We start from the raw sequence: 25,739 nt of genomic DNA on the forward strand, positions 1-25,739 counted from the left end.
TATTAGTTACATATTATTAACTCCCTTTCACAAAATAAGAAACCAAGGTCCAAGGTCAGTCAGGTAATAAGGAAAAGATTTATTTTCTTTTCCACCTCCTAATAGCCCTATTCTTTCCCCTCCATAACACTTAGGTATAGATGCAACTGAGAACATGTTAGAAAAATCTACCAAATACAGATTGAGTGTTCCACTCCATATCTAGTTATGAAAAACAAAACTATATGAAATCCAAAACAAATGACTGAATAGTAAACCTGAAAATGCCCCAAATCAAATTCTAATTCTTATTCTTTGTTTTTAAGTTAATTGCAATGCACCTCTAAACAAGCTTCAGCTCTCTTCCAATTCTCCCCTTAAGCTTCCTGGGAAGAGAAATGAGGTTCTCAGAGCCAGGCTTCGGGTGCTCAGGAAGCCAGGAGCCCATGATAGGGGTCTCAGCCCCAGAAAACTCAGTGCAATGCTAGCTGGACAGTCAGGTCCTCAGAGGCCAGGAGAGACTAAGAATCAAGTGCAAAAGTCTAGGATTGTCTGAAAAAACAAGCACAAAATCACCAAATGATCCAGCAATTCCACCTCTGGGTCTATACCCAAAATGGAGAGAGCAGTATCTCAAATAAGCATTTGCACACCTGTTTTCATGGCAGCATTATTTGCAATAGCCAAAAGGTGGAAGTAACCCAGGGGTCCCTCAGTGAATAAATGAAAATTTTATGTGGCATATTCATACAGTGGAACATTATTAGCCTCATATAATAATCCTTGAGAATCTTGAGAACCTTGATAACATTATGCTAAGTGAAATAAGCCAGACACAGAAAGACAAATACTGTATGATTCTAATTATATGAGGAACAAATACTGTATGATTCTAATTATATGAGGATAGTCAAATTCATAGAGACAGGGAGTAGAATGGTGGTTACCATAGAGGGAGGGAGTAGGGGGAGTTATTATTTAACAGGTACAGACTTTCACTTGGAGAAGGTGAAAAAGTTCTAGAAGTTAGATAGTAGTGATGAGTGCACAGCACTGTAAATGTATGTAATGCCACTTAAAAATGGTTACGATGGTAAATCTTTATCACAGTTTTTGTGGTGTTTTTTTTTTTTTTTAATTGAGACAGAGTCTTGCTCTGTCACCCAGGCCAGAGTGCAGTGGCATGATCTTGGCTCACTGACAACCTCTGCCGCCCAGGTTCAAGCAATTCTCATGCTTCAGCCTCCCAAGTAGCTGGGACTACAGGCACACACCACCACACCTGGCCAATTTTTTTTGTAGAGACGGGGTTTTGCCATGTTGACCAGGCTGTTCTCGAACTCCTGACCTCAGGTGATCTACCCACCTTGGCCTCCCAAAGTGCTGGGATTATTACAGGTGTGAGCCACCCTGTCCAGACCTTAACACAGTTTTTTAAAAATATCTGTTACTTAAACCATTAAACAAACAAACAAACAAGGGTTTCTACAGTCAGCAGCAAGGACAAAAGTAGCAGGAGAGATCTGAAGAGCCAAGGTGGGCTAGAAGAAGGCAGCCAGGGGCAGCCACGTTTCAGGGGTTTCTAGTTTTGCTAGAAAGGGCTAGCCAGATAGCCCTTTCATATAAGTGAAATCAAGAGCATCCTCCCTTAGACCAGTCACTGGACCTTTTCCTGGGCCCCAGTTTGTTCATCTGTAAAAAGCGATATGAGCTGGTGGGCTTCAAGACCACAGGAACGACATTCATCTGGCCATGACCCTCAGAGCCACAATGACCAGGAGTCCCAGTAACAAGCCGAAGGCCAGCCTTGCCATTGGGGTACTTGAACACACAGCTGCTGGGGTTATTTTTAACTAAGAAAATGAATCCACTGCATTCCAGTCACTTCCAGAAGGCTGCTGAGCTGCCTCCCAAAAGGGAGTGAGGCCAGGGAAGCCTGGAAACATTGGCTGGGCCAGCTATGCTGATACTTCAGTGGCTTAGCAGGGCTGGCCAGCAAGACAGGTGCCTGCACCCTGAGGCCTACTGCAGGGCCCCAGGGGGCTAAACCAAGCTGTGCTTCCCCTCACCAAGTTGGACCCTATAAAGGGAAGGTGTCAGAAAGACTTCCAGGGGCAGAAGTTCCTCGTTCCAATGCTTTTGGGCCTGTCACAGAGCTTGCAGATAACACAGCTAATGCAGGCAGGAACCTAAGAGACAGGGCTCAAATACTAGTCAAGGGGCTTAGACAAGGCCCTAAGCCCCTTGACTAGATATTTCCATTTCCAAGGGCAAGATCTAAGTCAGTTTTTTGTGGTTCAGTGAAAATAGCACAAACTGTTTTAATGAAGTAAGTTTAAAATGATGCCCAGGCTGACATATTTAGGGGGCTTGGCGGTGTATATTTGAGAATTCCAACCCTAGATTAATCACTAGAGTCATCTCCAAGCTCCATGAGGGTAGGACCTAGTTTTGTTTGCTACTACATCCAGGTGCCTGGGAGACAGCAGGGCACACAGTAAATACCTGTTGAATGGCCTTCTTTTCCAAGATCTTCATTCTCTTAATATCTAACTGTTACTGGCCACAATCAAGCCCTAACCGAACACTGCAATAATGCATACACATTATATCAAAAAGTCCTGTGTGGAAGTCACTTAACTTTGGAAAGGGGGTAGACATACCTACATACACATGAAATAATATACAACCTGCCCTGCTGGGTGTGGCACCCAGGACCCCAGGAAACCTCATCTCTTTATTTTATTTATTTATTTTAGAGAGATGGGGTCTTGCTATGTTTTCCAGGCTGGTCTTGAACTCCTGGGCTTACGCAAACCTCCCGCCTCAGCCTCCCAAGTAGCTAAGAGTATATGCACAAGTCACTGAGCCCGGCTCCCTTACCTCCTTTTTTTTTGTTTGTTTGTTTTTTTTTTGAGAGGTAGTCTTGCTCTGCCACCAGGCTGGAGTGCAGTCGTGTGATCTCAGCGCACTGTAACCTCCACTTTCATCGGGCGGCCGGTTAGCTCACTTGGTGAGCTCCTGGTGCTCAACCTCCACTTCCCAGGTTCAAGCAATCCTCCTGCCTCAGCCTCCCAAATAGCTGGGGCTGCAGATGTGCACCACTACCACACCCAGCTAATTTTTTGTATTTTTAGTAGAGATGGGGTTTCACCATGTTGGCCAGGATGATCTGGATCTCTTGACCTCATGATCCACCCGCCTTGGCCTCCCAAATGCTGGGATTACAGGCATGAGCCACCATGCCCAGCCTCCCTTACCTCTTTAAAAACAAGGTTCCAAAACTAGTTGTCCAATGAGAAAAGCAGGGAGTAGTTTCAGACTTACAATAAAGTTATTTTTCTGCAGAAATTTCCTAAATAAAGGATTTTTTAAAATATAGGTATAGTTTACCTTTTGTTAATACAGACTAAAAATACTTCAATTAAAGTAGACGGGTACTTCCAGATTCACACTTAAACTGGATTTGCATGTTCATTTTATGTGTTAATTGGAAATAAAGTCAAACTTAATGGAAAACTAAAAGAACTAAAATAAGACAGAATACTCATCCACTCTCTGCCAAGATTCAGCATTACCTACTGTGAGCAGCTTACCCCATTCACTGTATCATTCGCTATTTTTCTTCCTCTCAATATAATGATACGATATATGATATAATCACACACACACACACACACACACACACACACACTTTTTAGGGGAAGCCTGTTCCTATGAATGGGGACACTGTCCTACACAAAAGAGGATTGGATTTTACACGTGTAGACTTGTATCTACCCTTCATATGTCAATGCTGTGGGATGACTCCATGATGTCTTTTATAGCGCCTGCTCCCTCCAGTACAGTATGTATATTCTGTGATTGCATATTACATTGAGTTCCCATCTGTCTTTATCTCCTTTAATAAAGAACTTTTCCACACACAGCCTGTCTTTCTCTTTTATGACTTTGACATTTTTGAAGATATTAAGTCCCCATCCCCTCCCTGTTTCATGTTTGACAATTTTGATCCAATTGTTTTGTTTGAGACAGGGTCTTACTCTGTTGCAATGGCATAAACACAGCTCACTGCAGCCTCAACCTCTTGGGCTCAGGCGATCCTCCCACCTTTGCTTCCCAAGTAACTAGGACTATGGGCATATGCTACCACATCCAGCTATGTTTTATTTGTTTTTCAATTTTTTATAGAAGCAGGGTCTCCCTATTTTGCTCAGGCTGGTCTTGAACTCCTGGGCCCAACTGATCCACCTGCCTCAGCCTCCGAAAGTGTTGGGATTACAGGGATGAGCCACCATGTCTGTTTTTAGTTTGTAATAAAAATATTCTTGTATCTGAATACTATTATCTTATTCAAATTTATATGTGTTTTTATAAATTTTTAACAGTTTGCTTTTACTTAAAATATACACCTCTCTGAAGATGTAAGTAATAAGAAAATTGTCTAACTTAGACAATTCTGATTCTAAGTAAAACTTTTCAGGAATCCATATAGAAATATTAAACATATAGCACATTAGAACAAGCACTGCCAAATGCTTCTGGGATCATGATCTCTTTTTGTGTGAGTCCATTCACCATTCAAGTCTCTCTCTGAGATATTCACTTCCTTCCCCTCTTCCTCTCTCCCTTCTTTCCCTCTTCCCTCTCTCCCTGTCTTGGTCTACTTGGGATGCTATAACAAAATCTCCACTGTCTGGATAGCTTATAAATAACATAAATTTACTTCCCACAGTTCTGGAAGCTGGTAAGTCCAAGATCAACGCACCAACAGATTTGGTGTCTGGTGAGGGGGAGTCACAGATGGTGGCTTCACACTGTGTCTTCACAAGGTGGAAAGGAATAGGGAGCTCTCTGGGGTCTCTTTCTAAGGGCACTAATCACAGCCAGGAAGGCTCCACCCTCATAACCTAACCACCTCCAGGGAATCTACCTCCAGTACTATCACCTTAGGAATTTGTATTAGTCTGTTTTCACTCTGCTATTAATATATAGAACTTGCCCGAGACTGGGCAATTAATAAAGGAAAGAGGTTTAATCGACTCACAGTTCTGCATGACTGGGGAGGCCATAGGAAACGTACAACCATGGTGGAAGGCTAAGGGGAAGCAGGCACCTTCTTCACAAGACAGCAGGACAAACAGAGAGTGTGAAAGAGGAGCTATCAAACAATTATAAGACCATCGGATCTCATGGGAACTCCTATCTTGAGAACAGCATGGAGGAAAACCACACCCATGATCCAATCACCTCCCTCCCTCAACATGTGGGGATTATAATTTGAGATGAGATTTGTGTGGGGACACAGAGCGAAACCATATCAGGGTTAGAATTTCAACAAATGAATTTGGAGGGGGGACATAAATATTCACACCATACCTCTCTCTTCTCTCTTCTCTCTCTCACACAGACACACACACACAGACTTTCTAATTATCATTCTGGTATAAATGGATGCTCACCTCTGGGGCCTCTGTCTGGTCTTGGGTCTTAGTATAATTTCAGGCACCATCAATACTAATCAGATCTCTGACTGTGCCTAAGTTAAAGTCTCTATAAATTTTAATTCAAAGAAAGTAAACAAATTTACATTACATTACATGATTCTAACTTGTCTTAGCTCAGGCTGCTATAACAAAACACCACAGACTGAGTGACTTAAACTGCAGAAATTTATTTGCTCATGGCTCTGGAGTCTGGAAGTCTAAAATAAAGGGGCTAGCAAACTTGATATCTAGTGAAGGTTCTCTCCTTGGCTTGCAGACAGCCACCTTCTCATAGTGTCCTCAAATGGCAGAGAGGGTAAGCTCTCTGGTGACTGTCTCTCTTCTTATAAAGGCACCAGCCCTATAGGATCAGGGCCCTGCCCTTATGGCTTCAGTTAACCTTAGTTACCTCCCTGGAGCACTATGTTCAAATACAATCACACTGGAGATCAGAGCTTCAACACAGTAATTTGTCAGGCAGTGGGTACATTCAATCCACAACATAACTTAATTTTTGGTATTAAAGCAGAATGTTGAAATCTGGCTTTCCAGGTTGCACATGAAGTTAAAACCAAACAGAAAAAGCCATTTTTACAGTGAGATACACATCCTGTCAAAGAGGACCTTCCAGTTCTACAAGAGGCTCTCTAACCCCTTTTCTCCTCTAATCTAAATGTTTTATTTGGCTAAATGAAGACAAGAAAAAGGCAGAAAGATGAAACAACATCTGCTTATAACAGACCTTTTTGTTATAAGCATCTGAATAGCAGAAAACAGAATTGTAGCTCAACTAAAAAAAAAACAAAATAAAAATACCACCAACCTCACCTAACAGCAATTCTCCATGTAATATACCAAATGTAGGCATAATCACTCCTGGCCTCACCTGGCTTTGAAGCCACCTCAGGTGCTCTAAGTGGAGGTACAGTTGGCAGTACTCCAAACAGGTCACGTGAATTTATCACATTCAGCCAATATGCACTGACGAAACGGAGTGGAAAACAACAATTCACACAAACTGCCCGCTCTCAGGGAGCACAGGCCCTGGCCTGAATTCATGGAAAGGCTGAATTCCCTCGCTATCTAGGGGTGGCCACTTCCCAGGCTCTCCTAACAACATCTGCAGATTGCATAAAGACGGTGGCTCGCTGATTTCTGCAGTGGGGTGGCTTACTGATTTCTGCAGTCGTTTTTACCTCAAGCAATGTTTGTTCTTCACATTGATTTTGGAACCTGATTTTGCTTGGATGTTTGTCTCATATAGGTCCGCATGTTGAAATTTGGTTTCTTGGTTTTTGGGTTTTGATTTTGCTTGGATGTTTGTCTCATATAGGTCCTCATGTTGAAATTTGGTTTCTTGGTTTTTGGGTTTTTTTTGAGAAGGGTCTCACTGCCACAATGGCTTGGTTCATTGCAACCTTTGCCTTCAGGGCTCAAGTGATCCTCCCACCTCAGCTTCCAAAGTAGCTGGGACTACAGGCGGGCACCACCAGGCCTGGCTAATTTTTTAAATTTTTTGTAGAGACAGGGTTTCACCATGTTGCCTAGACTGGTCTCCAATTCCTGGACTCAAGTGATCTGGCAGTCTTCTGCCTCCCAAAATGCTGGGATTACTGTGTGAGCCACTGCCCTGGGCTCCTGTTGAAATCTGATCTCCAGTGTTGAAGGTAGAGCCTGGTGGGAGGTGTCTGGGCCGTGGGGGTAGATCCCTCATGAATGGCTGGGTGCTGTCTTGGTGTTAATGAGTGAGTTTTCACTCTAGTAGTTCCTATGAGAACTGATTGTTAAAAAGAGCCTGGCACTTCCCCGCTCCCTCACAATGTGATTTCTGTACACAGGGGCTCCTTTTCACCTTCCATCATGAGTGGAAGCTTCCTGAGGCCTCACCTGAAGCAGATGCCATGACCATGATTATTGTACAGCCTGCAGACCTGCAAGCCAAATAAACCTATTTTCTTTAAAAATTACCCAGCCTCTGGTGTTCCCAAGGACACAGAGAGAACCGAATCCCCACATTAACAAGCAGCTACATTATACTGGGATTAAACAGAGTCCAATTTGTAACCTAAGCGAGCATCAAAGCCTTCCTTTACCTCAAAAACCTAAGGGAAGCTACAGGTTAAAATAAAAACACACAAGTGTGTACACTTGTACCTACCTACAGAGTTTTGGGACACCGGTTTTACCAAGATCTAGTCTGACCCTTCACTCCAGCCATGGCTGAATCCTTGATGATGGACAATCACGAGCTATATATTCTGAAAGCAATCTTAATGCCTTGCTTATGTTTCACATTTATTTTTAATTATAACAGCAAAAGAGCAACATAACAGATACTAAGAACCCACTTAAGCTCTCTATGCTTCGGTGGTGGGTAAAATACCCACATCTCCATCTGAGTCTGTGCAATGCTGTTTACAGCTTTTAAAAGTGTTTCTGTCATGCAAACACTGTTTTTCAAGTGAGAAAGCCCAAAAGCTGCTTCCAAACCATTCATCACTAGGCAAATCCCATTTTGAGAATGCCACTACATGTCTTTATTAAAACTTCCCGACATTCCAACCAATGGACCACAAATTGTTCTAAAACCCTGTGAAATGGATCCAATAATTCAGAATAGCCCAACTTCCTGGTCAGCCTAACACACAGAAATTTCTGTAATTCACCGAAATGACTTTTAATCTGTATTGTTCTTCTGGAAACAGATATTTTTTGAATCCTGACAGCATTATTTCTAACAAAATATTATATACATCTATGAAGCTCTGAGAAACATATTGAGTGAAGCCACATCAGATTCCTACCACCATCTACTCAAGACAAAACAGTACAAGGGCATCCCACACGCAGGCTCCATGTGACATGAAATGCCAAAAAGCAACATTACATTTTTAAGCTGCCATAGTCTCCTCAAAGAACTCCTTTTGCCAGGTGAAAACATCACTGTCTAGTGCTAAGCCAACAGCCTTGGGTTCTGTATGAGTTCTTTTACTGCTATAAAGAAATAACCCAAGCCTGGATAATTTATAAAGAGGTTTAATTTGCTCACACTTCCACAGGCTGTACAGGAAGCATGGCTGGAGAGGAGTCAGGGGGTTTTTATTCATGGCAGAAGGCAAAGTGAGAAGAGGCGTCTTCACATAATCAAAGCAGGAGGAAGAGGGAGACGGGGAAGGTGCTACACACTTTTAAACAACCAGATCTTAGGAGAAGTCTATCCCAAGAACAGCACCAAAGGGGATATCCGCCCTCATGATCCAATCACCTCCCACCAGGCCCCACTTCCAACACTGGGGATTACAATTTGGCTTGAGAATTGGTGGGGACACAGATCCAAACCATATCAGGTTCCATTTAAATTAGTTAATTCTTTGGGTGGCAAAAGAAAAAACATCCTTTGCTACTCACATTTGTGACAGCAAGTGTATGGGGGTTTTCCCATACCAACCAATTCTCCAGCTCTCCAGACATCACCGGGTGTTCTACAATTCCATTCAATTCTGACACTAACTACCTGAAATTAGTGCAGGTTTAAGACTTGGTCCCATAAGACTGGCCAATGCCAATTGGCAAGCCCAAGGTGGTCACCTGCACTTCTGACCAACCAGCTACAAGTCAAGGGTTCCCATAACCTCCTCCTCGGGTTTGGTAATTTGCTGGGATAGCTCACAGAACTCAGGGAAACACATTCCCAGCTTATTATGTGATAAAGAATATGATAAAGGATACAGAAGACACCCAGATGAAGAGGTACACAGGGAGAGGTGTATGGGAGGGGATGGGGCATTTCCCTGCCCTCTCTGGGTGGGCTACCTTCCACGTGTTCAGCAGCCCTGGAGCTCCCCAAACTCCAGAGTCCAGGGATTCTTAAGGAGGCTTCATCACCTGAGCATGACTATCATTAACTAATCTCCAGCCCGTGCCCCCTCCCAGAGGATGGAGGTGGAATTATAATCCCCAAGCTCCAAATATGTTCTCTCTGGTGACCAGTCTCCACCCAGGAGCCCACCAAGAATCACCTCATGAGAACAAAAGATGCTCCCAGCACCCAGGAAATTCCAAAGGATTAGGAGCTCTGTGCCAGGAACAAGAAGCAGAGCCCAAATGAGAAATACATTTCTTTCACACATTTTTTTTTCAGTAGTGAGTACTAACCTCATTTCTAAAACAACACTCCTCAGGAACTGGCTCCCGAGACTCCCTCACCTAGATGCCTTATCTGCTCCCTCGACCTATTCAAATCTTTCCCCAAACCATCTCAAGACCCAGTAGCTCTGCCCCAAATCTACAATGCCTGTAGATCCAGAATTTAAGAGACTCAATTCATTGACAAACATTGACAAATAATAAATACATAACCAAAAAAACAAACAAAACACCACCACATCCCACCTTGAGAGAGCTGCCTTCACCCACCATCCCTACTTCCTCGCCATCCTCTGGTCTCCAGCCCGCTCCACACCACATCTCCCTGCACTAAAGTTGCTGTGGCTGAGGTCGCTGCGGTCTTCCTAGCCTTTTCCGTACTGTACTACAGAGGGGATCCCTCCTTCCTTCTCACATACACTTCCTCCTCCTGGCTTCAGAGAAAATACACCGCTGAGGCCCTCCTGCCCCTTGCCCATGCCTAGGTCCCCTCTGCCCTTTCCTCCTCTCCAGGCCTTTCTAGACAACTGCTAGGGATCTCAGACTTAACTTGTCCAAAATGACTTTCAGAGGCCTCAGGACCTTTGCACATGCCAATTCCTCTGCTCAGACAGCTCTTTTCCCAACTTCTCACCAGCTACCACCCTACAGTCCTCAGTGGAGATCAGAGGTCCTCAGAGACAGGCTCCCTGATGTTCCAACCCAAATTCATTTCCTTGTTATTCTCTCACATACCCTGGCACTCACCACCACTGACAACTCAGTGTTTCATGGCTTAACATCACCACACAACCATGACTACAAACTCCACCTCTCCTAAGCTATGTGACGGCACAGGGCCCAGCACTGGTGAATGAAATGCTTTTTGAGATTCTTTCTGCTGCTTTATCTATAAGTAATTTTTTTCTTTCTTCTTTTTTTTTTTTTTTGAGATGGAGTTTTGCTCGTTACCCAGGCTGGAGTGCAATGGCGTGATCTCGGCTCACCACAACCTCCGCCTCCTGGGTTCAGGCAATTCTCCCCGCTCAGCCTCCTGAGTAGCTGGGATTACAGGCACGCGCCACCATGTCCAGCTAATTTTTTGTATTTTTAGTAGAGATGGGGTTTCACCATGTTGACCAGGATGGTCTCGATCTCTTGACCTCGTGATCCACCCGCCTCGGCCTCCCAAAGTGCTGGGATTACAGGCTTGAGCCACCGCGCCTGGCCCTCTATAAGTAATTTAATTGATTTAACCAATATATCTAGAAAACAACATCTAGAAAACGTGAAGCATAAAACCCCCCCTTGGCAAAAACTGTTTTATTATTTTTACTGCAATTGTTGCTATTGTTTTGCAGGTTAATAAACCGAGACCCTATAAAGAGTGGGTCACGGTCACAGAAACCTTCTTTAAAGTTGAGAAAGAAGACAAAGATCATGAGCTTACAACTCTAAACCTATTTCCTCTATTGAGAGACGGAATAAAATCCAGAACAGATATCTTTGATTTCAAATAAAAGTACATGACTAAATTAGATGCATTTCTGAAAATAGTTCTAAGTCTCTGTGAAATGACACACCCCACACATGCTAGACATTTTGAAGGCTAAATATAGCACACCAAGAGGACAAATAGCTGACACACAGGTGTCCGGGGAAAATCACAGTCCCTGGGCAATGAGGGAACACGGCTTCAATGCCTTCTTGACTGCCACTACCCAAACAGAGTTGCCAACTAGAAAAAATTCCAAGCTCTCCCTGAGTTTAGATTCTGTCTGTTATATCAATGTTACAGGTGCATGTCAATTAGCATGTAATTCTGCAAGGCTCAAGAAAAACACAAACAGTTCCCTTATCCCCTGCTGCTCCCACTTCCCAATTCCCCAAAGGCAACCTCTTCCAACACTTAGTGGATTCTTTCTGTATCCACCTTCGCATCTCCAAATAATACATTCATATGACTACTTGATTTTTTTTTTTTTTGAGACGGAATTTCACTCTTCTCCCCCAGACTAGAGTGCAATGGTGCAATCTTGGCTCTCTGCACCCTCTACCTCCCAAGTTCAAGCGATTCTCCTGCCTCAGCCTCCCCAGCACCTGGAATTACAGGCACATGCCACCACCCTGGCTAATTTTTGTATTTTAAGTAGAGACAAGGTTTTACCACGTTGGCGAGGCTGGTCTCAAACCTCTGACCTCAGGTAATCTGTCTGCCTTAGCCTCCCAACGTGCTAGGATTACAGGCATAAGCCACAGTGCCTAGCTTACTTCTTGAATATTTAGTGTAGGCATTAGCTGTCAACTTTCAGAAATGGAGGCTTTAGCTCCTTTTCATTGACTACCACCATCACCCAACATTAACACCCCAGTTATGCAATAATTTTAGTCAGATCACAAGTCAGTATTTACATTATTATAACTACAAAAACATTAGCAAGATCTGAGTTTTGCAGTAAAACTACAATACTTTTCCCACCCTACACAACTTTTAAATTTTCCCTGAAATTAACAACTGTCCCAGAATTTCTGGCTTACTCAGCTTGCCATCTGTAGATAATCCATCCACAAATTCTCCCCTGAAATACACATCTTCATTTAATACGTGCAAACACACTGCACAGTCTATCACTTTCTCCTCTCCTAAAGTTGTCCTGCAACCTCCTGCCAGGCTCCAATCTAGACTGAATGCTAGATCGGGGGAGGGAAAGAGAGAGGTTCTCACTGACATCTCAGGATTTTTCTTCACCATCATCTTCAAGATACCCCTCCAAGCATCTCTTCTCAAGCAAGTAACAAAAAGAACAAACTGAGGCCGGGCGCGGTGGCTCAAGCCTGTAATCCCAGCACTTTGAGAGGCCAAGGCTGGTGGATCACGAGGTCAAGAGATCGAGACCATCCTGGCCAACATGGTGAAACCTCGTCTCACGAAATACAAAAATTAGCTGGGCGTGGTGGCGTGCGCCTGTAGTCCCAGCTACTCAGGAGGCTGAGGCAGGAGAATTGCTTGAACCCAGGAGGCAGAGGTTGCAGCGAGCCAAGATTGTACCACTGCACTCCAGCCTGGCGCATGGCAACAGAGTGAGACTTTGTCTCAAAAAAAAAGAACAAACTGAAGGAAAAAGATCTTGCCAGAAAAGGTCTAGGTAAATTAATTAATTAAAACAAAAGGGAAAAGACTGATACATCTGACTGCATGAAAATTAAGAATGTGAGTTCTTTACAAAACCTACAATGAAAATAAAAGGCTTGATTTTTTTAAAAATACATACAATTGAAAAAGAATACAGAAAAACCACACAAGGGTGCATACACACAGGTCATAAAAAAAAAAAAAACTAAAGTAAGAAAAAGACAGATAAACCAATAGAAAAAATTAGCAAACGACACAAATTTTTCTCGAAGGAAAAACAAATACTAAACATATATAAAAATATTCTCATCTTTATTAGTAATAATGAGAAATAGCATCTCAGTGGTTTTAAGATACTATGTACCAGTTTGGCAAAAAGTAACATCTCTGACGATATCAAGCATTAGCAAGGATGTACCACTGTGGGGAGTTTTTTCTTAGAGACAGTGGTCTCACTATGTTACCCAGGCTGGACTTTAACTCCTGGGTCCAAGCAATCCACCTGCCTCAACCTCCCAACTAGATGGGATTACAGCCGTGCACCATCAAGTTCTGCTCGGAAACAATTCGGAATTATCTACAAAGGTCAAAAATGCTCATCGCTATGAGTCAGTACTAGGGCTGCTGACAAATGTCCCAGTTCTCCTCAGAAGAGACCCCTGCTAGCCCACATTAAATATACAGCATATAGGAGAAATAAGTTCATGTGTCGGGGTGTTTGTTACTGTAGCATAACTTAACTCATCCCGATGGATACACTCAACAATGTCACTCATAGATAGATTCTCTAGAGAAATGTATACCTGTGTGAACACTATAGAAAAATGCTCACAGCAGCTTTATTTACCAAAACAACTAGAACCAAATATCCACGGACAGGAGAATGAATAAATAATATATTCACTCAATGGATTACTACACAACAATGAAAATGAATGAATTATGGTGGCTCCCATGGTTCAATTCAAGAAAAACATAATGCCGGGGGCAGAGTGATCAAGTGACAGAAAAATACAAAAACTATGAATAAAAGTAAAGTATATTTTGTAATAGTTACAAAAACACACAAAAAAAACTAAACCATATATTGATTAGGAATACATATAAATGTGTTAAAATTATAAAGAAAAGCAAGTCAGTGTTAACACATAATTGAGGGTAGCGGTGTCCACAAGGAAGGAAGGGAAATGTAATCAGGAAAACACAGAAGGAGTCTCTCAGGCATGGGCTATACTCTTATTTTTTAGTTGCAGGTAGTAGACACATAGTGTTTGCTCCATTACCTACAACTTACCTCAAATACACTTAGGCACACAGAAAAGTCCATAACTAAAAAACCCCCAAATCCAGTACTTTTTCAAAAGGAGACCTCATTAGGGTGCTGTTTACTTTGTTGTTGTTTTTCCTTTCCTTTTTTTGTTTTTTTTTTAGTAAAAAGCAGGAAGCAGAAAAATAATAAAATCCAGTAGAATGACTCATCAAATGTTAAAGAATGTGAATGACTCAAATTCATACATCTGTGATTATTGGCTAGTGATACACTATAGAAATAAGTCTGGTATCAGGCCGGGCGCGGTGGCTCAAGCCTGTAATCCCAGCACTTTGGGAGGCCGAGGTGGGTGGATCACGAGGTCAAGAGATCGAGACCATCCTGGTCAACACGGTGAAACCCCGTCTCTACTAAAAATACAAAAAAAATTAGCCGGGCATGGTGGCGCGTGCCTGTAATCTCAGCTGCTCAGGAGGCTGAGGCAGGAGAATTGCCTGAACTCAGGAGGCGGAGGTTGCGGTGAGCTGAGATCGCGCCATTGCACTCCAGCCTGGGTAACAAGAGCGAAACTCCGTCTCAAAAAAAAAAAAAAAAAAAGAAAGAAGTCTGGTATGAAATCATTTACATGAAGGTTACCAATAGGTTGTTCTTTTTTTTTTTTTTTTTTTTTTCCCCTTCGAGGCAGGGTCTCACTCCAATGCCCAGGCTGGAGGGCAGCTCATTGCAGCCTCAACCTTCAGGGCTCAGGTGATTCTCCCACCTCAGCCTCCCAAGTAACTGGGACTACAGGCACATGCCACCATGCTCGGCTAATTTTTTCTTTTTTGAGACAGAATTTTTGTTTTTTTTTTTTTGAAGCACAAGGGCCAACTGCTCCATGTTTATTTATGTATGAAATGTGCTTCTTACAGTTATGATGGATGGAGTGCATAACACCCGACAGCAGCAAGATCTTTCGAGGAACCGAATGTTGACTACAGTATATCATGCAAGTATCTATATATACACAAAAGAATTCAGGAATAAATACAAGATATAAAATGCAAAAGAAAACACAAAACAAAAAATAGAACTCATTCAGAGAACTATAAACGGAAGGGACAGAAGAGTACCTCTGCTGCATTTTAATAAAGCAAAACTACCGACGTTAAATATACTTCTTGAAATGGCTGAACTAAACCTGGGTGGCTCAGTGCTTAAGATAATGGCCAATTGGAATACACAGGCAGCTGCATCGAGAAGTCGGTGAAGTTGTGCATTCCACCTCTAAGTACCAGAACGTCTGGCAATAGCACCCAGAACAGGAAACGCCAACTCTTTTGACAGCAAAGGGTTAAGTCAACTGATTTTTTTTTTCCTGTCAAGAGCCAGAGAAATACTTGATATTCTTAGTTGTGTTTCTGTAATAGTTAATAAATTATATGACAAAAACCTGACTATAGAAATCTGTTAATCTAACTACATATTTGTAACTTTTATAGTAGTCCAGCCCTTTCACTATTTCTCTCCTTGTGCTTTTAAAGCCAGCCTTGCAGATCTGCCCAGAAAACCAGTCCCATCTTTTTTTTCTTTAGAAGAGCCTTCCCCATTCCTTAGAATGAAACTGAGGAAATCAGCATTCCTTTAGATTCCTGGCTTCAGTTTTTAATCCAGGCTGGGAAAGGAGAGAGCCGCAAGGTTGCTTTAAATCCCCGTGGGCATGGCCTGAAGACACAGCCACGTCCACACTGCGTGCAGGTGTAGAGACAGAATTTTTTTTGTAGAGCCATGGTGCCCAGGCTGGTCTTAAACTCCTGGGCTCAAGCAATCCACCCACCTTGGCTCCCAAAGTGTTAGGATTACAGGAGAGAGCCACCTGGCCCACCTGGCCCACCTGGCCCGGCATCAACAGTCCTAACAGCTGGGCTGATTCAGCCACAAACTACTGCTAGACCTTACAGCACACAGCGCTGGTGTGAGCCAGTTAAGAACAATACTCTATTATTTATTCCTGCACTCTACATAATTTCCATTTCTAGGATGATACATACAAAACACTTCTCAACTGCATAGGCTCACATCTATCAATTTTACTTGATATGTATAATTTGGTATCTCCTACATGACATCTATATGAAATTTGTATTTGATCTACTCAAGATTGCACTACTTGATGTCTACACCCATGTATTCAACAAATATTTATCAAGAGTGCTCTGATGACAAGAACCATCAGCACTAAAGACACAGCAGAGAAGGGAACAGACCTGTGACCTCCCTCCTGGAGCTCAGGATCTGGTTCACCCTAAACAGAAAAAGCCTCAAGGAGCCTCTTCATGACTACAGTGGTGGGAGTAGGGAAGAGTCAGGTACATCTCCAGAAAATGGAGCTCAGGCTGAGCCCCAAAGATTCTCAAGAATTAGCCAGATGCTTGGGGGCTAGGGAGGAGACAGCCATGAGGGTCCTGGGAGAGAAAAGTGCCAACATGCTGCAGCGTCTGTGCTTAAGAGCAGAAGGTGGAAGAGAAGCAATCAGAGAGGTGGTGCAGGGGGAGCTCCTGCAACCCTCAGAAGTGATTAAAATATGCTCACAGCTGCTTTTTAATACAATTGATGTAAGTTTTTTAAAATAGAGGGAAAAAATCCATGCTGAAAAAATTAACAGATTTACTTTCTTTTTTTTTTTTTTGAGACGGAGTTTCGGTCTTGTTACCCAGGCTGGAGTGCAATGATGCGATCTCGGCTCACCGCAACCTCCACCTCCTGGGTTCAGGCAATTCTCCTGCCTCAGCCTCCCGAGTAGCTGGGACTACAGGCACGCGCCACCGTGCCCAGCTAATTTTTGTATTTTTAGTAGAGACGGGGTTTCACCATGTTGACCAGGATGGTCTTGATCTCTTGACCTCGTGATCCACCCGCCTCAGCCTCCCAAAGTGCTGGGATTATAGGCGTGAGCCACCGCACCCGGCCTCATTTTAAATAAATTCCTCCTTTATCCAATGCTACCTAGAATGTGGAGTCAAGATCATAAAATCTTTCTGCTTTCACTGCTAGTAAATGAATTCTTTACAAGCTTCCAGGCTCTCAAAAATTTTCAGCTCTTCCTAAGGAGTTCCAATTAGGCAGAAAAAGCCACCCTCCAGTACCCCACCACCTGCACAATTTGTACCTTATGTTATTTCCCTGAGTGACACAGTCCGTGCCTTGTTTGATTATCTAATTACAAATACTTTGCCCTTACTATGCACTCATTAAATGCAACTCTTGGAAATCTCAAGGCTTTTATTAATAGCTTATCAGCCCCTAAAGATATATGCTATTTAACTTATTTAATTTTTCAGATTTATACTCCTAAAATCAAACTACTTCCTTTATTTGTGGTTTCTTCCCTATTGTGCTTTTAAGAAAAAAGACCAAAGCATGTAAGCCTCTAGAGCCAACATCTGGGACTTCTGTACAATGCAATAGGCGGCACTGTTGAGTCAAAGACTTTCACTGCTGGAGGAGACAAAATTCACCAACAAATTCAGCAATATGAGCAGGACTCTGGCCAACCTCAGACAGACTAGCCAAGAAATGCAACATCCATGCTGGGCTTCATCAGTTTCCAACCTCCAACAGAGTCCTGAGCAAGCCTTGTAACCCCACATGAATCCTTAACCTGTCAGTTTTGCCTCCCCCAGTCTTTAGGACACTCTTCCAAAGGCAGTAGGTGATTCAATGAAGGCACGGCATGAGCACTCACACTCAACATTTTGAAACAAGGTGAAGCTCCCTTTACTTACTACGATTTAATGTGGTCAGAGTAGCCTTGTGCCCAAATCCCATAAAAACACCTTTCTCTTGAACAATACTTAGCCCAAGCTGTTACTTAAATATTTCATCTTTTAATTACACGTATGAAATACTGCACTAACAGATAGGTGAATGTTTCTTATGTCCTTCACTACAATGCAAGTGTCCTTACACCTTTATTCTCAGAAGCCTTCATTATTCAGTTTTTTTAAATTGCACTTTTTTTTTCTTCTTTCAAACCTACTAGGTGCCAAGCACAATTAAGCTCTTGATGTTATACTGTTTATTTTCATTCTAAGCCTTATTTTAATCATAAACATTGTACATTGCTGGTGGGAATGCAAAATGGTTCAGCTACTGGAAAACAGTTTTTAACCCTCCAAAGTAAGTTTCATTATTGTTCTTTTCTTAAGGCTGAGTTATAACTAAGGTTCAAAGAAACTGGATAACCTCAGTCCAGATTCCTAACCAACAGACTTACCTTAACTCCATGGCTTGTATTTTACACTGTTTTTCACTATACCACACTTCCTCCCTTGACCGTAACTGTTTAAGGAATCAGCCCATCACTACTACAAATGCAATGACAGGCATAGGGGCTTAAGGTAACCATGTTGCAAAGCAGAAAACATCAATATTTTTTCAAATTACAATTTTTAAATTATCAGCCAATTTAGGAAAAGAATTGCAAGATTATACAAGAATACACGCAATAAAACACTGAAAAATAAAATCCTTTAGAGGGCACAGTTGGGTGGTGATATTTGGTCTTTAAGAGTAATGTTTATCCCACTCATTTTTTAATTGTCACACTGTAATTGTACATATTTATGGGGTACAATTTGATGTTTCAATACTCATATATGTCATGTAATTATCCAATTCAGGTAGTTAGCATATCCATCACCTCATGCAGTTATCATTTCCTTGTGGTGAGAACATTCGAAAGCCTCTCATAGCCATTCTGTAATATACAGTACCTTGCTACTAACTAACCACAGATACCCTATTGTGCAAGAAAATGGCAGGACTTAATTCTCCTATCTAACTGTAACTTTGTACCTGTTGACAAACCTCTCCCCATCCATCTTCTCCCAGCCTGGTAACCACTGTTCTACTCTCTGCTTTTATAATATCAATTTTTTTTTTAAGATTACACATATAAGTGGGATCATGCAGTGTTTGTCTTTCTGTGCCTGGTTTATTTCACTTAACATGATGTCCTCCTCCAGGTTCATCTATGATGTTGCAGATGTGCCAGGCGCAATGGCTCACACCTGTAATCCCAGTGCTTTTGGAGGCTCAAGCTGAGGAGGGAGGACTGCTTGAGGTCAGGAGTTCGAGATCATGTTGTTAACAAATGATAGGATTTCATTCTTTCCCATAGATAAATAGTATTCTGCTGTACACACACATATATATATGTATATATATCATATTATATATCACATTTTCTTTATCTCTTGTTGGACACTTGGGACAATTCCGTATCTTGGCTATTGTAAATAGTGTTCCAATAAACACAGGAATGCAGACATCTCTTCAACATACTGATTTCATTTCCTTTGAATACATACTCAGTAGCAGATTGCAGGATCATGCAGCAGTTACATTTTTAGTTTTCTGAAGAACCTCCACACTGTTCTCTACAATGGCTGTATTAATTTACAATCCTACCAAGTATGCAGGTGTTCCCTTTTCTCCATATCCTCATCACCACTTGTTTTTCCCTTGTCTTTTTAATAACAGCCATTCTAAGAAAAACATTAATTAAATAAATAAGTAACAGCCATTCTAACTGGAGTGCAGTATTTCCTCGTGGTTTTTTTTTTTTTTAAAGACGGGGTTTCACCGTGTTGGTCAGGCTGGTCTTGAACTCCTGACCTCAGGTGATCCGCCCACCTTGGCCTCCAAAGTGCTTGGATTACAGGAGTGAGCCACTATGCCCAGCCTTTCCTCATGGTTTTGATGTGCCTTTCCCTGATGATTAGTGATGCTGGGCATGTTTCATGTACCTGTTGGCCATTTGTATGTCTTCTGAAAAACCTCTATTAAGGTCTTTTGCCCATTTTTCAATCCGGTTATTAGGTTTTTTGCTCTTGAGCTTAATATTTAAGTTCCTTATTATCCCACTCACTTGAAGTGCTTCAGAAACCCTAGGAGAGGGGGCAGCAATGTTGTGTATTCTTTCTCTGCACAGTCTCTCTCCCACAAGCTAATGTCAGTTGCTCTTTGTTCTCCCAGAGCTGGCTGAACTTGTTACAAGAGGCTGGAGACTGTATCAAAGTGAACATTGTATAACTTTACTTCCAAACTCCAAGCAGAAGTTTGGAAACATCTATGCTCTAACCTGAGGAAAAGATGGGTACCTCCCTAACAGTGCTCAGAGCCCAGGAGGTAGCAATGCCAGCCACATCTGTGCCTGCCCTTTCTGGCCACCAGAGAAGTTGATGTGATGATCCTGCCCCCTCAAAAGAGAGAGCTACAGAAAAACACTGGAGGAAACCACTCTGTTTCCCACCCATACCCCTCCAGCTTTCCATAACAGTCAGACTGCCAGGTAAACAGGAAGCCTAGAAGAGACAGGAGATGTTCCTGTTTCAGGCAATCAGTCCAAAACACTGGGCCTCTATTCTCACCCAGCTTTTAAGAAAAAAGTGGGATCTGTCATTCATGCATATAGTCACCCATTCATTCATCCTACAAATGTTTCCTGAGCATATGTAATGGGCACTATCATAGGTAAATACCTGCCCTCATCGAACAGGTGATTTAGCAATGAAGAAAATGAATAGGTATATTGTATATGAGAAAGTGAAAAGGAACTATGGAGAAAAATAAACCTGGAGATGTGAAGAGAGAGAGAGTGTGTGTGTATATGCATGTATGTAAGCAGGAGGGCCAATTATAATCTTCAAGGAAACAAAAGCTGATAATATTTCTGAAGTTAGGCAATTCAGATTACTTCAACCACCAGACCTCCTCTGTCTAATCTCCTACTGTCTAACACAAACTCAGCATCACAATAAAGGAAAAGAGACGTTTTTTGATTACTGCTGTCTTGCATTTTACTTCCAATCCCTCTTAGGCCACCACTGCTTGCTTCCCTCCAAACAAAAGTCTACAACCCACCAGAATGTATCACTATAGCCCCCATTCGTTTAATAAACTCAATCTAGGTTTTAAACTCTTAAATTGCTAAAAATCTGCCACATTAGAATTCCACATTTTCCAAAACCACCACCACCAGAGCTGCCCAGTGTCCCATGGGTCTTGACTTTACAACAATCCTAAGTGGCCGCATGAAGACCAGTCCCCCACAGTACACGTGGTAGGTCCGCACTGCTTCATCAGCACTGGCTTCCCAGCTCAATGCCCAAAGGTAAAGTATCTGGCTGCAGATGTCATCCTTTCACAATCAACAGGGTCTCCAAGAAATACATCGAATGTCCTCTGTCTTTTTGTAGACTTTTCCCCCTTTATGGTTGATCTTGTTGCCTATAAACATAAGAGAAGTCTGCACATCCACACTAAGTCCAAACCAAAGTAAATACTAAGGAATGCCAAAGCCATAGGTATAATAACAACATGGAACCTGCTTGACTTTGGAATGGAACAGGGAGGGAATTCACTGAGTTCATCACAGAGAGACTCTGGACAAGAGTCAGAAACCCTCTGGACAGGACGCAGGCCTGAAGTCAGACCAGGCATCCTATAGCCAACTCTGCCCTGTGTCTGGACCCATCTCACCCATTAGATGGTGAATCAGCTGAAGGTAGCTGGCCCTCACCTCCTGCTCTCAGAACTCTTTCCAGAGCAGTGCAGAGCAACCCACATATGTGCAGGGAACGAAGTGAATGAATTAGTGTTTACGGGACAAACTGTCCTTATGTTTCTCACTTCACGAATCTTAAGGCCTTGTCCTCTTAAATGAAACATTTATAGACCAGGAACCCAGTTAAATGCACCATAAATAAAGATACACTGCCCTCAAAGAGAGGGAGAGAGACAAATTCCTCTTCTGCCTTTTCGCCTCCAATGCCTTTCCCAGGACACCACCCACCTCCATTCCCCGAGAGCCTGGGCACTAAGCACCACAGTGCGTCCCAGGGCCCAACAAGGTCACTGCGGCCCCCTGCCTCCTGCACAAATCCCTCCCACAAAGCTCAAAACAGCTTCTGGAGCAGGCCCACGCGCTGCCCAAGTTGTCCCTGCCACTCATCAGGACCACTGGTTACCAAAGCACCCTACCTATCCGCCTCCATCCATAATCCTAACTACCCTCTGCCCCTTCCATGGGAAACCCTAAGCTGCCCTCGGCTCCCTCCGTGCAGCATCCTGCCAACTCCCACCCACTCACTGGGTCTCAGTGTAAGTCTGCCCTCCCCTAACAAACCCAATCACCAGCTTCCTCAGAAGCTAAAGTCTAGCAAAGGCCATTCCCTTCACACTTGGTTCTGTGGTTTCAGGGCGTGTTGGTACAACTCCTACCAGACTCAACCTCAGAGGAGCCTTCCCTAGATGGTCTGAGAGCACAAAGAGCCGCCAACAACTTACCAGGGGACCTAACGTAGGTCCTTTGACCTCTCTGGCCTCTGTCTTCTCCTCAGTAGAAAAGAAATAAGACAGGAGATCTAAGGTCTTTTTTATTCAGATTCCAAAATTTTAAAGAAAAATCATACAGGTCCTTTTGATACAAATGAAAAAGTCTAACTGTTCCTTCACTGACCTTTTAAACAGGTGTCCCAGCTACTGCAAGCTGGCTTCAATTTCAAAGAGCTTTCTATCATAACTTTTAGGAAAAAAAAAAAAATGCTGTCTTTTCATCAACTTCACACGCCTTTGTTTTTATTTTCCTACCATTCCCAGTAAAACACTGAAAGAGAGGAAAAAACTGACTTGTTCAATTTTTTAAATAAGATCACGATCTTAGGATTCGCCCAGCCTCGGTTTCCCCTCTGGGCTCAGAGACGGTCCCCGCTCGCCGCCGCCTCCCGAGCTGCGCCCCTCGCACACCGCCGCGCGCCCCCAGCCGCGACACCACCTGGAGCCTCGGGCGCCTCCAGATGGCCGAGTCCCGGCCGGCCAGGCCACCCCGCTGTCACCTGGCCCCGCACAGCAGCCGCGTCGCTCCAGAGCGGCCCCGCCCCCTCCGGCCACCCTCCAGCCCGCGTTTCTACATCGATTCCCGAGCCGAATTCGGCCTCCAGTTCACTGGGAGAGGCGGCGAAGACGCCTGCCTCCCCCGGGAAAACGCACTAGCTCGGGAACCCCTCTGTCACTACCTCGACGGGAGCCCGCGGGAGAAACGCAGAAAAAAGGAAAACAAGCCCGCAGCAGGGATGCCTGGGCCCCGCGTCTCCCAAGAAATCGCCACTGGCGACGCAGCCCGGAATCCGGGACCGCGGGCCCGACGGGGAGCGAGGCCCCGGGCCCGGCCACCGCGCTCGCCCCGGCGCGCGGCTTACCGGTGAGGCGGCCGCCCCCCTCGCCGTGCCCGCGGCGCCGCTGCAGGATGAAGTAGCAGCTGCTCTTCTGGGTCACCCAGAGCTTCAGCGCGTTCTTCAGCAGCACCTCCTCGGGTTTGAGCCACATCGCGACGGTCCAGCCGCGCCCGCCGGTCCCGGCTCACATCTCCCCGACCGCCGGCAGCTGTGGGCCAAGCCCGCTTGAGAGGAGGCAGCGAGGGCGCGCGGGGACCGCAGCCCGGCCAGCGCCCAGAGCTCTGGAAGCCCGCGGAGCACAGCGGGTTTAGCTCGCACCCAGCGCAGCCCACACGTGACCCCGCCCCGTGCCCGCCCCCGGCCCCGCCCCCCGGCCGCCCCCACCCCGCGGCTGCGGCGGCGCCTCCCGGGTTTCCGCGTCCCAGCAGCTCCGGCGCACAGTTCCGGAGTGAAGGGAGGAAGTCCAATCCTGCGCCAGGCTCCTTCCCTCCCGCCCCGCCGCGCTCCCGGGGGGAACTCCGGAGAACCCGGGTCCCGGACCTCGACCTGAGACGTGGAGGAGGGACCGGGAAAAAGCACTCCTCTCACAGCTGCAAGTTGCCCCACCGAGGGCATCAATCGTGGGGTGGGGGTGGGGAGGTGGGCAAATGCACGCCAGAAAACCTCAGTGCGCTGGGTTTAAAACAGCAGCAGCGGCAATTGTAAATAACCAAAAAATAGCATAAGAATTAAAAACAATTATGTTCCAACGTTTTTAATACTTGGTGCATATTTCGGGTGCTCTCCCCGGGGATCCGACGGCGCTGTAGAGGCGTCAGCGATGTTTTGGGATCCTAAAGAAAGCATCAGACCAGATTCAGCTCTGGACGTCCCTCCAGGGGCCAGGAGGTACCGATATTAGGGCCATCGCGGTCGGTGCCCTGGCCAGAGATAAAACCTTTGTTCTGAGAGAAATTGGAAAGCTGGAAAATATGGAGTAGGCGATGTGAAGAGGTTAGGTTTTAAATGCGTAGTTCCTCAAGGATGTTGTGGAAGCAGACGCAGGGTAGCTGGCCTGGAGCAGGCTGGGGAACCTCCAACGATCTCCACAGGGAAGCAGTTACATTCAACACCCTACCAAGGAAAAGAAGAAAAGAACAACCCCATCAAAACATCCCTGGGGTTTTGACACAAGAATCCCTGACAAAAGCATGACTGATAACTAGGACAGAATTGAAAACTGGAAATAAAGTCAATCCCACCTCCCACCCCCCCACCCCACCCCCACACACACACACACCATCACCCCGACCTCCTAGGACGCCTGGGAACTAAGGGAAGCGCCCCCAGAAGTGAGCAGCTCAGAAACCCTGACCGGACCTGGCAGGCAAGAACCCTGTGGGTGGAGGACAGGAACGCCCACCCAGAGGCCAGGAGAGCATGGTCCAGGACTGGCAGCCACTAACAAATGGCCTCTGAATGAAACGGAGGAAGGAAGTCAGTGGTAATCGGGACCATTAGGGTGCACTAGGGCATATGAAACATTCAGGGACGGTAAGAAAACATTCCCTCCAGAATCGTTCACTAGCACCTCCTGCGCAGACCCACTGCCAGGCCCGGAATCGCACAGATGAACTAGGAGACCGGTCTGCCCTGAAGAACTCAGTTAAGAAAATGAGTCAGAAAAGTGAGGTGGGCCTCCTAACAGGAGCCCATGCAGGGGGCAGTGAGCAGAGAGCAATGCGCAGACCAGTGGTCAGTTCTTGGGGGAAGGAACAGAACAGCTGTTGCTAGACCAGAACTTGAAAATGAATACGGGTTTGACAGGAGGTTAAGCAGGGGAGGTCATGTCTGGTAAATGGAGCAGCACTAAACCTTGTGGTTTAGAGCAGCCTCTGGTGGCTGATAGCCCCAATCGAATCCTGCAACTGCTGTTAGTTAGCTGTGTGGTCTTAACCTTGGGCAAGATACCAATGAGCCTCGGTTTTCTCAACTATAAAATTAGGATAGTTCCTTTGTAGGAACTATCAAGAGCATACTGTAGTTAAGTACTTAGAACACAAAGTAAGTACTCAATGAACATCCGCCATTATTATTAGATGTACAAAAACTCCTGAAAGGGTTCACACATCCTAACCTATGTTTTAAACATTATTCAGCTCTGATCTGCCAAATATTAAATATGACAGAAGCATGGAGAGGGATATGAAAGTTGTTGGGAAGCCATGGGAAGGTAGTGTGAGGTACTGTTTTCCTATTATCTCTTTCCCCACCTCCAAGCTCCTGCCTGTGCCATTACCCAGGTCAAATAGAAGCCAATAGGAGGCAAGGGAGCACAGGCTGCAATCTGTGGCAGTCAGCCTCCCAGGCTCACAACAGGGTGAAAGAGGGTGGAGAGGAGATCTGGAGGGGCGGGTAGAGAAAATCCAGCGGAGCCCTAACCACTTCCCGCTGTTGCTCATCTCCACTTGCTCATCACCCTTGATGGTGTTACAGATTGACTTGTATCTCCCCAAATTCATATGTTGAGATCCTAATCTGAAGCATCT

The 25,739-nt window shown here is 44.5% G+C and overlaps 1 protein-coding gene across 4 annotated transcripts in view; it reads right to left on the bottom strand.

Moving 5' to 3' along the window:
* Nucleotides 1-23,511, bottom strand: part of TBC1D8 (TBC1 domain family member 8) — a 134,110-nt gene extending 110,599 nt beyond the window's left edge. For all 4 annotated transcript variants that reach the window (XM_035271762.3, XM_002757434.6, XM_035271761.3 and 1 more), the window contains exon 1: nucleotides 23,236-23,511. In XM_035271762.3, coding sequence (XP_035127653.1) covers nucleotides 23,236-23,362 — 127 coding nt within the window. In that variant the 5' untranslated portion in view covers nucleotides 23,363-23,511. The remainder of the gene's footprint in view (nucleotides 1-23,235) is intronic.
* Nucleotides 23,512-25,739: the final 2,228 nt, after the last annotated feature.

Source organism: Callithrix jacchus, chromosome 14 (assembly GCF_049354715.1).
Source record: "Callithrix jacchus isolate 240 chromosome 14, calJac240_pri, whole genome shotgun sequence".
Taxonomy (NCBI): domain Eukaryota; kingdom Metazoa; phylum Chordata; class Mammalia; order Primates; family Cebidae; genus Callithrix; species Callithrix jacchus.